This window comes from Lepidothrix coronata, unplaced genomic scaffold (genome assembly GCF_001604755.1).
Source record: "Lepidothrix coronata isolate B3197 unplaced genomic scaffold, Lepidothrix_coronata-1.0 Scaffold91, whole genome shotgun sequence".
In the NCBI taxonomy this organism is placed as follows: domain Eukaryota; kingdom Metazoa; phylum Chordata; class Aves; order Passeriformes; family Pipridae; genus Lepidothrix; species Lepidothrix coronata.
This window is the reverse complement of record NW_016690271.1, coordinates 790183-804375: the sequence shown is the minus strand read 5'-3', so window position 1 is coordinate 804375 and position 14193 is coordinate 790183. Positions and strand designations below refer to the sequence as shown.

Genomic DNA, 14193 nt, shown 5'->3' with positions numbered 1-14193 from the left:
GCAGAGGGGGGATTTGTGGGGAGGTGTGGTGGGGACAGGGCGGGGGTGGCTCGCTGACAGCCCCTGTGTCCTTGCAGACGAGCGCCGTGCTGTGTGCGGGCGGCTGTGCCCTGCTGGCCCTCAGCTCCCTGCTGGCCATCGTCGCTGTCCTGCTGCCCGGCGGAGCCTGCGAGCGGCGGGTCTGCACCCTGGCTGGATACATGCAGACAGCAGCAGGCAAGTGACGGGGCCTTGGCTCTTTGGGGTGGGAGGATGGGGTGTCTGTTCACGGAATGTCAGATCTCAGCAGCAAGAGGTGCTTGGAAACCCCAGCCAACACTGGGAGTAAAGCGAATGGCTCTTCAGGAACTGCCTCCTGCATCCACCCTTGTAGAATCTATTCAGTGTCACCTCCCACCACATACACAGGTCTGTGGCAGAGCTGGAGCTGCAGGTCCTGCTCACTGCTCCTGGCTCAGGATCTTGTGTAGGACAGGGGGCTGTGGTGAGTGGTGGAGACCAAGCTGGCTGCTGGCAGGGTGCTACTGCACCTCCTGGGGTCTAGTAGATGTCCCCTGTGAAGTTTGCAGTTCCATTTGGGCCATTTTGTTAATGGTTAGCCTCTGGAGGGATCTTCCTCTCTGAGCTTTACACCTGAGACAGGTGATTGCTCAACCTGTCCTGTATTTCCCCAGCCCCCCCCACCCCTTGATGCTGCATCCACTTATAGTTGCATTGAGTTGCCTGTACCTCTGCCTCAGAGGAGTGCTAGTGCAGAGGGAAGAAGGCAGGCAGCTGGGGAAGATCTGTCCTCCTGCTGCCTTCCCTGTGGAGGGACAAATTCCACCCAAGACCGGTTCTCCACGTCTCTGTGAGCTGAAGTGTTGGACCAAATGACCCCAACTGGACATGAGCCATGACAGGAGATTAAACTGCCCGTTCATGTCTGTGCCCAAGAATAAACTCCTTTCCTTAGAGAAATCCTCAGGGTCAGCCAGGCTTTGTTATCTGCCTGGCAGCATTCAAGCAGCTTTGGGGGGAAATCCTGTTACACGCTCTCCTCACCAGGGCTCATCCCACGGGAGCTGATTTGGGGCAGATGGAGGAGCCATTGCTGCTCCAGCTCAGCCAGGATGGGGGTCCATAGAGGCAGCTGCTTGTGCCTATCCCCATCTCCCAGTTTGGGGGTTCCCATCACCCCTCTGTGCTGGCTGGTGGCTGCAGCCAGTGGGTCCCCTGGGTGCAGGACACTGGTGGAGCCCCATGGCAGCAGGTCCCAGTCCCATCCCGGGGATGGGGTGGGTCACTGGGAGGCGGCTCAGGGTGGCCTTGCAGGTGGCCTCCCATGCAGGGCATAACTGGGATGGAAAGGGGTAACCCCACATTACCTTTGCCTGTGGCGGGGGGACACATTCCTGCTGCGTCTGGCTCTGCAACAAGACAAGCAGTTACAAAGCAAGGGATTAGGAAGAGTCCCTGGAAAGGAAAGCGACTGTGGCAGATAAATACAAATGAGGCGCTCCGAGGGGTGCTGGTAATATTGAACAGGCTGTAAATAAACTGTAGGCTCTAAGCGTTATTGACAAATGAAAATTTACTGGGTACGTTCGAGCAAGCTAATGGGCTGCTTTAAACCCTGGCAGTGCCTTGCTAAGCATTTTGTCATGTGCTTTTTAATTTTGTGCACTGTGGATTAATTCCCATTCAGAGCCAGGCAGCCCTGAGTCAACAGAATTAAACGGTTTAATGTATTTGGATTCAGAAATGCTGCCCCTCCATAATTTCTCTCCCTGTTTTCTACTCCCTCCCCAGGAGGAAGCTCTTCAATAGAAATCAGTTGTAGGTGACAGGGAGAGAAACTGTTCCCCAAAAATTACATTATCTCAGAGAAAAACGGGGATTTTAGGATAGGTGAATTTATATGGGAGAGAAGGAAAGCAGAGCAAGCCCATGAGGTTTGGTAGAGCAGCTTTCTGATGGTGGGGGGTGTGCAACTCTGCCAGGGGAACCCCACGAGATGCTGGCAGAGCACTGGGAAGGAGGAGGGGACCGTATTTCTCCCAAACACCAGGTTTCCCTGAAGCACATCAGGTCCTACAGGGACCTTTCCTTTGCCTGCCCTGACACTTCCCCCCCCAAATCCACATTTTGCTCCCATTTTCCCATCCCAAAAATCCAACTTGAGGTATTTTGCAGAGCACCAAAGACACAAGTAAATAAGCTTAATACTATAAAACATTGACTCGGGCAATGTGATGTCCTAATAAAGAGCCAGGTGCATTGAGCCAGGAGCATGAAACAGGCCATAAAGTGCATGAGCAGAGGCACCAGCAGAGCCAGAATCAGTTCCCACAGGCTCTGCACTGTCTCAGACAGATGCCCTGAGCTGCACTTGCATAAATCCAAGTGCAGAGGCCAAGGATTGATTCCTGTTTGGTTCAGGAATCAATCCTGAGAACAGCCCCACAGCAAGGGCAGTCAAGCTACAGCTTTAACACTTTCTTGCAGTTTTTTTAGAGATCCAAGTTGTTCCTTTTCCAGCCCCAGAAGGAAGGAAGATAGAAACCTCACACAGACAGAGCAGAGCACTAATTGCAGATGCAGACATGCCATCAGGGTTCAGAGCTGGGCTAATTGCCACCATAAGTTGAACACATGATTCCTGATGCCTGGCATCCACCCCATAGAAAATAAACAAACCAACATCTCCACGCAAATGGCAAGAGGATGAGCCCTGATGAAAGAGTAAAGGAGCAACAGGGAAAGGGGGAAGGATAAAAGAACATTTGCTCAGCTCTCACAAAGTCAAAGCTGCTCCTGAGAGATTAGAGATGGGGCTCACTCCCCATTTGTGATGTCAGCTCACTGAAATTAAATTTCTGGGAGGATCCCTCCTCCCAAACCTGCAGAGGAGCCCCTCCAAAGAGGTTGGGGCAGCCAAGGTGGCCCATTTATGTGGGTCAGTGGGCTGCCCCAGTCCCCAGCTGCAGCCCATCACTGCTGATGGAGAGGGGTCCTGGGGCCAAGCCCAGGGACAAGGAGGGCAAATGGGGGCACAGCTGAAATCCTGCCACAGTCATTCTTTAGCAAAAGCCTCTTTGCTGGGATTTTAAAAATAGGAGTTAATTCCAGGGAGAAATGTCTCCTGCTGTATGGGGCTGTATGGGGAGGGCAGAGAATGTTCTCCAGAGCTGGTTGTTCCTGTACAACCTCTCTGGTGGCTTCCAGGCCAAGAGCCTGTGGTTTATAGCTGGACATTACAGCTCATCTTTGCAAAGCTCTTTGACCAGATTTCGAGTGACTGCCGGTGACTGCTCCTTCCAGTGGCTGGAAGGAATATGGGACCATCCCGGTGTTTTAGGCACTGGCTTCACCCACGGGACCTGTCAGTGATGCCCTGGGGAGCCCCAAGGCTCTGCTCCGAGCTGTCACAGCCCACACAGCCCCAGCAGTGTCACTGAGTTAGAGGAGTGTCCTGAAGGCTGGGGCTGCCGGGAGTCAGGGCAGCCTCTGCCACATTTCCAGCATGGACCGTGTCCGCTCCCTGGCCCAGGAGCATCTGCACTCCCATGGGAATGGCCTCTCCAAGGGAGTGAGGCTCTCTACTGTGACAACTGAGATTGTAACTGAGGCTGAGTAAACCCCACCAAACGGCAAATCTGGGCAGCTTTCTGCTTTTGGGGCTGGTGGGACTAAGGGAAGGATTATGGGTCTTCTGTAGGATTAAGCTGCTGGTGACTATTCTAGCACTGGAGTTGATTCCATCTGCTGCTTAAGAAAGGCAACAAGTCTTCATAGTCAGGACTAGCAGCCTCCCTCCAAGGCTCCTTTTGCTACCCTAAAAGCCTCAATAAACCCAGGATTGTGTTGCTTTTCCAAAGCTTTTCATCACGTGCTTTTCAGGCAAAGGGCTCTTCCTTTGCTGGCCAGGGTGGCTGGTCCAACACCTCAGCTGCCCCACGGCTGCTGATCCATTCCCTGGTCTCCAAGAAGTGCCTGGGAAGTGGCCTGACAGGAGAGGGGTGCAGAGCTTTGCACCTTGTTGAGGGCACAGGCACAGTCAAGCATGAGGAAGCCTTCGGGGAGAGTTTTGCTTTCACCCCACACTGCTCTCTGTCTGATCCTACCACCATCAACTCACTGCTCATGATAAACCCAGTGCTGAGGGCAAATGATCCTGACCTGCCTTTCTAGGGCTCTTTTGGTTTCAAAGAGCAATTTCCCAGCATTGCTACGACAGAATCAGAACAGTCACAGAACTCCAGCAAGACAGGCAGAAAGCCCCAGTTATGCAATTCCCTCATTTAGCCACGCTGTAATCCCAAATTTCATGGCAGTCTCAAGAGCTTCTTCCTGCAAAATTTGATTGCATTCTGCAGCCAAGACCTCTCTTGCTGGCAGCAACATGATGGTATTATAGAGGTGGCCTCAGCTTTTGGTCAGTTAAGCAGCAAAGCAAAATGGTCTCACAGGAGACCCTGTGATTTTTGAAGTAGCCTGTGATTACTTCAGGCACTGATCACCCAGTAAGAATACATAAAGAGGGAGAATTGTCAATTTTCAGATCAGTGTGAACCGTTTAAATGTACTAAGTCCCAAGGACTGAAAAGCAACCTAGATGAAAGCGGCTCGTGCCATTCCCAAGGGAGAGCTGCGAGGTGGGAGGTTTGCCCCAGTTTTGGGATGCAGGCACGTGCTAGGGGGAGCACAGCCATGGCAGGTCCCTGGCCAGGACACTGTCCCAGTGTCTGTGTCAGTGTCATTTAGGAAGGCAGTGTGGTCCTCCCCCCTCAGTGTGCCTTCCATCCTGCCCTGCATCTCAGCCTACCTTTGGGATCGATGGTGCCCTGTTTTTCCCAGCGTGTGCAGGCTCTGAATGGCAAACAGCACCGTCATCCACATCCATATTGATTCCTCAGACTCCTATCGATCAGCCTGGTGACATACAGGTAATGTGTAATTAGTAACTTAGATAAAAACAGCACCAGGAGGGTGTACAACCAAGCTGCCTGGATACTCTGACCTCTGCTAGTGTAGCCACAGAGCAGCAAATAGAGGGGTCGTGGCTGCCTGGTAATTACTGACCTGCCATTAGGAGCCTGTGAAACTCTTCCCTTCCCTGCAGCCATCACTCCCATGCAAAGTCTTGGATCCCTCCCCAAGAAATCATGATTGCAATAACAGCCAGGGGAAGGCACCTCCCCTGAAGTGCCTTCCAGTGCACTGAAGGACCTGTGGCACCAGCAGCTCTCGGGAGTGTTGGATAGCAATGTCCAAGGATGCTGCAGGGGCCACCGGGCAGTGGGGACACGCCCAGCGCTCCCGGGTGCAGCAGTGCCACAGCACGGCCCCGCAGCACCTCTGTGAGGGGACATAAATGGAGCAGACACGTCCCCAGGGCAGGGGACAGTTTGGGGTTGGGAGGCCAGCGCTGCGACCGACACTAAAAATGTTCAGGGATGGCTGAGGAGACGAGGGTGGGAGCCGTTCCCAGGCTGTGCAGCCTTTCCCACCCCCTCCCTCCCAGCCCAGGCCAGGCCGACCCACAGCCGGTTTCCTGATGGACGTGTCTGTGGCTGCGGCGGCTCCAGAGCCCCATCCTGTTGAAGCTGAGGGTTGTTTGTCACAAGACATCCCTGGGATTGGGAAGAGGAACTTGGCAGCGGAGGCAGGGGGGAAGCAGAGCCCTGTTGTCCAGGCACTGATTTGATTTAAAATCACCCAAAGCTTCCCCCATCCCTGTTTAAAAATAGCGTCGTGGCTTTTATCGCAGGGCCCACGTGGTCCCTCTTCTTGTGGCAGTCTTGAAAAACATGCTCAGTCCTGATGCAAGGATGGTGCTGGATGTGTTCAATCATCAGAGCAGCATTAAAAAAATGTTGCCATAAAGCTGTTTCCAGCCATTTAGGAAAGGTCCCTCAAAACTGCAAGATTTGGCTAAGCAAGAGAAGAATTGCCAAAAATAAGCCAAGTCCAGCCTTGGTGCAAGGTGCTTGGGCAGGAAGGTAAAACACAGCAGCATAAAAGCTGAGTGGTGATGAATCCAGCTCCTGAGTTGCAAGGGCAGCTCTTCTGTTCTCCCCTTGTCTTGACTCACATTGTCAGGAGCCCTGGTTCCTTCCCTGGTGCAAGGCTTTCCTCCCTGCTTGCTTTAATTACATTAGCAAAGTCAAAAAACTGCCTCTGACACATTATTATTCAGTCAGTGGGCTCTCACTAATTCCTGACACAATTAATGAATATCTGAGGGTAGGAGCCTGCTGCCAGGGTGCTGGAGAGGGGCTCAGTCACAGTCCAGCCCAGCCCAGCCCAAGAGGTGCTTCACTCCAGCACCAGCATTGCTTAAACCTGAGCTACCTGTGCTCTCATTTTTTCACTTTCACTGATACAAGTCCTCTTCTGCTGCATTTTTGCCAATTTCCTCCAGAATTCAACTCAGTAAAAGCCATGACCATCCTGGGCCTTGTGCCAGTGTGTCCTGGGGCAGGGACTGCTCTGAACCCTGTGGACATGCTGGGCACCAGTGCCAAAGCCTAGATGTGACTCCACCAGTCTCTGCATGTTTAAGAATTTGTTGAACTCCCATGATAAAACCAACAATTGACTTTTTTCCCACCTGCCTTCCCACTGGGAGATGTCACCTGGGAGGATGTTGCAGGGGAGCAAAATGAACCTGTCAGATCTGCAGATTGACAAGTACGAAAGTGGAACCACAAACATCGACTCAACTTCAGCCTTTCACTGGAGGAAACCTTTACTTTGCTGAAACAGTAATTTCTCTGTGCTCACTTCAGTGCATACATTCAAGTGACAGAACATCTTGATTTGAGAACCATTTCCCGATTTTACTTCCAAACCCTAAAATCTTCACTGGAGAGCCAGACCATTAAACAACAGCAGCAAAAGGGAGAGGGGCTGGCAGCTCTGCTCATGGCCAGGCTCCCTGCCACAGGTTGAGTGTAGATCAGCCTTCCCCAGGGTTTAAGCTCATTTCATACAAGGTGCAGAGCTGCTGAAGGAGAAAGGGCTGTGCTGTACAGCTGAGCCCTGCTCCACCCTGGTGAGGGAGGTAGGGATTAATTACCAGCTGACTTCTGAACATTTTTCTTTCCTCTGCTTAGTTCTCAAACTACGCTTTGATTTTCTCCAGGTGCTTTTTGGCATAAACCTACTGACTTGGTGCCTTTGCCCTCCCTCCAGGCTGGGGACTCAGCAGTGTATTTCTCAGTAGCCTTATTTAGAGATTAAACCAGCCATGTCCTTTCATTGGTTCCTTGGAGAGGGGCAATACATTTCCAGTGGCATCAGTGACAGAAGCAATATCCTTTCATTGCTATCATTGGAAAAGAGCAGCTTCATACTGCAAGAAAGAACTATTTCACTTGTACAAAACATATTTTCTATTCCTTTAAACCTGGGGAAATCCTTGTCATATTAATATGTGGCTGAATTGCATCTCTTTCAACAGCTCTCCTAGGGATTTGAGCTTAGACCAGTTATTGCACTTGGATGCAGTAGCAGTCCATAAAAAAAGTATATTTTGTAAATAATAACAGTGCTTTGTTATAAATGGAAACTACAAATAACAGGTGCCACTAGGACTCCAACTCTGCTGCCCCTGAGGAAATACAAGCCCCAAGGAGCCCAGCACTGTGCCAGAGCCACGTGCTTCAGATGGGAAAATCCATATTTCATTTGCTTCTCTTTGCCTTTGACTCTCCATTCAGTTTACAGGCAGTTCCTTCTTCTACAACACATGACATTTACTCTCATTCTAACATTTTCAAGGCACCAGGATGGAGCTCAGGGGTGTTACTGGAACAGCCATACCTTTCCAAGCAGGGCCACTCATGAATTTTTGGCAAGAGGTGGCTTTAATAATGGTTTTAATGAAGCTTAACTGTGCTTGTTGGTTGTTGCAGGACAGAACCACTGCAGGAGAGGGTCCCTCTTCCCTTGCAAGTTCAGGTTGCATAACAAACCAGATCCAAGGCTTCAGAGCATTTATCATTTAATAGCTGTGATTAGTGGCTGCCCAGCCTGCTGGTTGCATGCCCACAGTGCTAAGAATCCTGTCTCCTGACCTCCTTGCTATGTGATTATGTGTTCAGCTGATGTTTCTCTTCATAAACAGTTTGACTTTTCTCTCTCTCCCACCTTGCTTGGCTCATGTTTGTTGGCTGGGAAGATGGACACAGATCCCTGCAAACTCCCTCCAGGACCCCCTGAATATCGTCCCTTGCTGTGGGGAGGGAGCTCATAGGCGAATTTCTCCATCCTGAAGCAACTGTGTAGAGATCTTGTCATCTTTATTCACTCATCCATCTGGACTGAGTGAAGGGTGTAATGCTGAGAAAAAAAGCCTCCCTGTCCTCTCTGATGCTGACAGGGAGCTCAGGGCTGTCAGGAGCAGTTTGCAGTTCAGTCTGCTCAAGGGTGCATTTCAGGGAGCTTTGGTCAACCCCAGTTCTCACCTCTCTCTGTCTGCCAACGTTGGAAGTTTTTGGCCTATTGAGATGTTCTAAACCAATATGAGCAGCAAGAAGACAGCCTTGGTGGGAGACATAAATGTTTGCTGGGCTGGTTGGATCCTGGCTGTAATTTAACAGGCATCTGAACATACAAGGAGCTCTCAGGACGCAGAGCAGGACAGTTTATAGAGGTGCCATCAGCTCATACACTTGTCTGCCAGCACCAAGATTCTGCCCTAAAACCTGAAGGTTGATGTCAATTTAGGGTGAAGAATTGACCCCCCAAGTGCCTCAAAATCTGTGTTTCTGAGATTAGGTGAAGCTCATGTTATCTGTAGATCCACCTTGGAAGTCATTATGGGGCCTTGCTATTCCTGTACAGCAGAGATGTGTTGGCCCATCCCTGGTGAGCACGGTGATAAATCTGGGTGGCAGCTGCTCACTGTCCTTTGTGTCACAGATTGCCCAGGCAGTTAAAAACAGCTGTGTCCATGTATCAGCCAGTCTGGCTTTAGGAGCAGGGATGCACAGAGAGAGGATTTCTCTGAGAACAGAACCAAAATGAGTCTTTCCAACACCTACAGCCCTGGTTGACCGTGAGGGTCCCAGCTGACTGTGGGCTCCTGGCTGCCTGGGTGGGACACAGAGCATTTCAGTCCTGCTTTGCTTGCTCTGAAGAGCATTGGACTTCAGCATCTTGGATAACTGGAGGTGGTGCTGGGTGAGTTAGGGAGCCAGCCCTGGGAGCAGACACAGGAGCAGTGGCTCTGGGCCAGATCCACTTCCTTTTTGCACAGCCTGACAATGCAGGAAGTCTGGCAGAGGTCTCAGTCCCCGTGTGGACACGTAGCACAGCTCCCAGACGAGCGCTGGCTCGGAAATGTTTTGCTCTGCCTTCCTGTCAGGATCTGTGCTGAGTCGGATTCCTGTGCTGGTGAGGAACAGATCTGCTCAGAGGAGAAATTTACCCTGCATGGAGTGTAAACACAGATGGAAACATGGTGAAGTCCTTTTCAAAGTCAAGGGAATAAATTTGTTTAAAAGACTGAACATCTGGTGGAGCACTGGCCCTGGAAAGGACAGTGGTGCTAAGGGATGGCTGCCTGGGGAGACAGGATAGGGGAAGTGTCTAAGTGGGGAAATTACCCCAAAGAGCATCAGAAGGCTCCAGAAAGGACAAAAGGCTCCTTTTTGTATCTTTTTGTAAGACTATTTTATTTTTTTTGAGTCCTATGAATTGCATCCAAGGCACTTTGGATGGAACAAGTGGGTAGGGATTTTCCCCTGAACTAATCTCATCTGACCTCTCTAAGGCAGTGTGAGAGGGATGGAGTGCCGTGTGTCCTCCAGCTGCTGGGATAAAGTAGGATTTTGCTCCCTGGTTAGGCAGCAATCACTGTGCTGCAGAAGCTGCTCTGTGCATTGCCCTGGAAGGGCAGACCTGGCATGTTCACACCACTGGGAATCAACTTCATGCTGATAGTTTGGTTGGCTCTTCTGGTCCAAGCCAGCACATTTTCTATGCTCTGTAGTAGCAGCACTCCTGGACAAAGGCCTTGGTCCTTCAGGGCTTTATTCACTTGCCTAACCAGAAAGCTAAAAACATGGATAAGCCTTGGATGGCTGAGGAAATGTTAAATTGTGTTCTCCTCCCAGCCGTAACCTTGGCAGAAGCACAGTTCTGGCTGCTAAAGCCCATAAAATGAACAGCCCCTGTTACTCCTGATAGGGGCATAAAATTATAATTACTTGAAGAGTGACTTATGATGCAGTGAAACAAGGATCTTCTCCTTTTTGATTGAATTACTCAGTGGTATTCCTAAAAGACTGGAAGCAGATGGTGAGCTCTGGCCAGGCATTTAACAGCCTGAGTTACAGCGTGGAGGGGATGGGGCTGAGCAAAGCTGCAACACGCTGCTCCTGCCTTTCTGCTTGCTTTGGGTCACCATCAGGGTGTATTCCCTGGGAAAGGAGAGGCTGGAGCTTGGGGCAGGGTGATTTGCAGCAATGGATGGAGATGTGGAGCATGTCCAGTAGCAGAGGGCTTATTTTGCAGCTCAGCAAGACAAAAAGACAGCACAGAAAGACAAAAATACTGTTTCCTAAACCCAGTGCTGCCTTTGGTCCCAGGCAGGCACATTGTGACAGCAATCCCAGTGTGTGTGTTGTGTCAGGACCCTGTGGACCTGGAAGGTGGCAACTGCCCTCCTGTCATGCAGGAGAGCTCCCCATCCCTCCAGGCCCAGGAGGAGGAAGGCAGACAGTCCCCTGGGCTGGGGTGGAACAACCACTGCTGTATAATTGCTGCCTCACTGCTCCTCCTGCCCCCATATATCTTCAGCACATCAATAAAATCAAACAGACTATTAGCAGCACATCCTGTTATCAGCCATGGATGTGTGTGCTGGGCATCGGGCAGCCATGCAACCTGCATTTTATGAAGTGAGCTGCTCATACCACTGCTGGGGCTGCAGCAATGATCACACCCCCTCGCAGCTGGGCCACATCACGGCTTTTATGAGCTACCCTACATCAAAGGCCCTTTCTTCTTAAAGATAAATTAACAATTCTCTCCCTTTCTTTTTATTTAATGGCATAACAGCCAGCTGATTGCTAGGTGAGACACAAATCTTGTTGCCAAGTTGTGCCTACTGCATTGTCTATTTGATTATTTTTATTGAATAAGCAAATGTTCTCTCAGAGCTCTGAAGTCCTTACGAGGGAGACTCATTTTCTGCTACCGTGATCTCTTTGTCACGGCTGGGTGATGTATGAAAAGGAATTGCAAATAGCTGTTTACAGCAAGCAAAGTCATGGAACAGCCCACTTCAATTTCTGCTATCTGTCGGAGACGGTTGTTGGTGATGGTCAAAATTAATTAAGCAGGAAGGAAGAGAGCAGGGAGGCAGTATGCATCCAGTTCTGACATTGAAATATTAATGGTGAGCTAATCAAGAAAGACTATCTATGAATATCTAATCAGCTCACAGTTTGCATTTTTACTGATGTGGTGAACTTCTGGGCAACAGCCCTTCACAGGAGGTGTTGGGAGCAGAGGTGGGCTGGCTGCTGCCTGATCACTCTATCTGGGAATAAACAAAGAGCTCGTGTCTGTGACAGGGGCTGAGGGACATTTTCCTTTTATGTCTCACATCCCTGCTGCCCCTGGATGCTGCTGTATCCTTCCTGCTGTCACCTACAGCAGCCAGGTCAGAAGGTCCAGCCCCAGTGGCATCCCCAGTGCTGTGCTCCTTCCTCCCCAGTGCCAGCGGGCACTTGGAGGGCTCAGCTCTTCCAGGATTGAGCTGCAGCATCTGCCCACATCCAGGTCTTGGGCAAAAGCTCAAAACATTGTACCTTGAACACACCACCTCTCCTGCTCACTCCATGCCTGGTACAGGCACCCCATGGGAGGCAGTGGCTGTGTTCCTGTCTCTCCTGCCGGTGTTTCACTGTTTCTAAGTTGAGTTTCCAAGCTTTTTAGGGGAAAACAGAAGGTGATGGTTGTGCTGCCAGGCCAGGGTGCACTGCAGACCCCCCCTGCCCAGTGCCTGCTCGGGCCACAGTGGGGGCTCAAACCACTTCCTCTGACCCACCACAAAAGCATGGAAAAACAGGAGGCAACAACCTCGTGGCAAAGCTGGGCTGATTCTAATCAAAGCCACAAAAGTAAACGTCACCTTTAGGTGCCAGGAGTCATCAAGCATCATTGCTCTCTTCAGCATCAGCATAATGAGGGCTGTGGCTTTGGAGATTTGTATTGCTGTGTTTCTGCAAACAGTTCCCTCCGCTAACCTCTTGGAAATTGGATTTTGTGAGGCTGAGCAGTTTGTGTGCAGCAGATAGCAGCAGGACTGATAAGCAGAAACCTGTTTACACACTCACTCATATCTAGTGCTGTGATTGGGCAGGGGACTGCCTGGATTACTTTTTTACTTTTTTTTCTTTAAAAAACACTATCAAATGTAATCCTTGTGGTTGAATGTTTTGCTGCTTAACAGGGTGAAATCTGAACTGGGCAGTTTTAACAGGCAACAAACACGAAAATAACTTCATGTGAAGCAAAAGGATGAAGGTAATAAGTAAATCTTAAATGATAACGAGGAAGAATTGAGTGATCAGGAGGGAAGAGCATACCTGCACTCTCCTGTGGGAGGTGGTACTTCACGTGTTGCCAAGGGAGTAGGAACTGGACACAATCCCAAATGAGAGTCCTGGCACGTCGCTCTGACAGCCACAAGAACTTCCTGGGAAAGGAAAAGGAAAGCAGATGGCATCAGTTAAGAATGTTGGAAGGTACCAGGGATGCCCAGGGAAGTGGTGGAGCCTGGTGGCTGCATCCTCTGTCTGTGGGAGTGAGAAGCCCCCCTGCTGCAGCTGCGTGGGCACTGCCATGCCCAGCTCCAGCTCCTGGGGCTGGCAGTGGAGTGAGCAGCAGGATTTCTCCAGGAGGGGCACTCTGCAACGTGCTGCTCTCCATTGCTCCAATATAACCCAAATCTGTCAGCCTTTAGGGCTTGCTGAGAAGGTCATCTGTGAGCACAGCTAATTATTTCAAGCAAAGCAGCAGGATAATGCCACTAACCTGCTCCTGGGAGCTGGGCTCTGCCCTGTGCCTTGGCTCTGTGGCTGCACACAAGCTGCAGGGAATTACGGATGCATGGGGGTGTATAAGCTCACAGATATAAACAGATCCCACTGGCATGTACCTGGAGCACTGAGAGGGAAATTCACATTTTTCATAGCAGATTCATTCAGTTGTCATGAAAATGCTGTTCAAGCCAAAAGGCAGAATCTCTTCTTTCTGCCATTTAATTTTCTCTAATCTGCTCTTGACATTTATTGAAAGGAGTGTTTTACGCACATCAAAGCCAAAGATTTCAAAACATCACAGGGAAAAAAACTTAAGGTCAGTCCAAGCAAGGATATGGTGGCTAACACAGGATGAAAGACTCCAGTTTCTGCAAGGAAGGTCTGTGCAAAACAAGAGGTCACAGTGATCTGTGCTCTGAGGGCACTTCCTTTGCACCTCTGGCAGTGGCTGCAAGTGGTGGGCTCTGCATGTTGACACCTTCAGCAATGAACGGGTCAAAAGTAAAAATGCCTCAATAACATGACTTTTCAGGAGCCTCTTCACCTGGGTGAAGTGTTTCCCATGGCTCTGCCCAGTGTTGGCCCAACTCACTTTGCCTGGGCAGACTGAGCTCTCCTTTGCTTCACTCTCCATCAGGGAGTGGTGCTGCTTCTCACAGGATTAAACGAGCCAAAAGACTTGACAAACTGAACGAGCTGCTGAAAGTGCATCCAGTAGAGGGGCCAATCCTGCAAGATGCCTCTGGATGTGTTGAGCACCCCGAACGCCAAAAACTGAAGAAAGAGAAATGTAAAAGATCCTCAGAAAACTTCTGCATTTAGTTCATTTTACATGGGTAGAGGTAACAAGCTGCCACAGGTTAATTTATAGCTTGGTTGTCTGCTGATTGCAAAGTACACATTTCCAGCCAGCCATCATGAGTAAATCACTTCCCCACCAGCTCTCTTGGCATATAAAAGAAATTTCTCCCTTCGCAACATTTAAAAAAAAAAAATCCTAATATGTTATACACTCCATGACTTTATAGCATTTTTAATATTTAAAAGGCTAGAATCTATAACCTCAACCTTTAACAAATGTACAGTAATGTGATAACAAATTTGCCTCGAACAGCTGCTATCTTGGTACCAACTGGCATGAGGAGGAGGG

At 50.1% G+C, this 14193-nt stretch overlaps 2 protein-coding genes across 6 annotated transcripts in view; one reads left to right on the top strand and one right to left on the bottom strand.

Moving 5' to 3' along the window:
- The window catches only part of SPATA22 (spermatogenesis associated 22), a 72830-nt gene that overhangs the window by 14215 nt on the left and 44422 nt on the right, over positions 1-14193 (bottom strand). For all 5 annotated transcript variants that reach the window (XR_001875882.1, XR_001875883.1, XR_001875884.1 and 2 more), the window contains exons 11-13: positions 12588-12697; positions 4808-4914; positions 1368-1409 (exon numbers count right to left, since the gene is read on the bottom strand). The gene's annotated coding sequence lies outside the window, so the exon portion shown is untranslated. The remainder of the gene's footprint in view (positions 1-1367; positions 1410-4807; positions 4915-12587; positions 12698-14193) is intronic.
- Positions 1-14193, top strand: part of LOC108500544 (transmembrane protein 211-like) — a 60538-nt gene that overhangs the window by 10774 nt on the left and 35571 nt on the right. The window contains exon 2 of the mRNA XM_017821543.1: positions 78-216. Coding sequence (XP_017677032.1) covers positions 78-216 — 139 coding nt within the window. The remainder of the gene's footprint in view (positions 1-77; positions 217-14193) is intronic.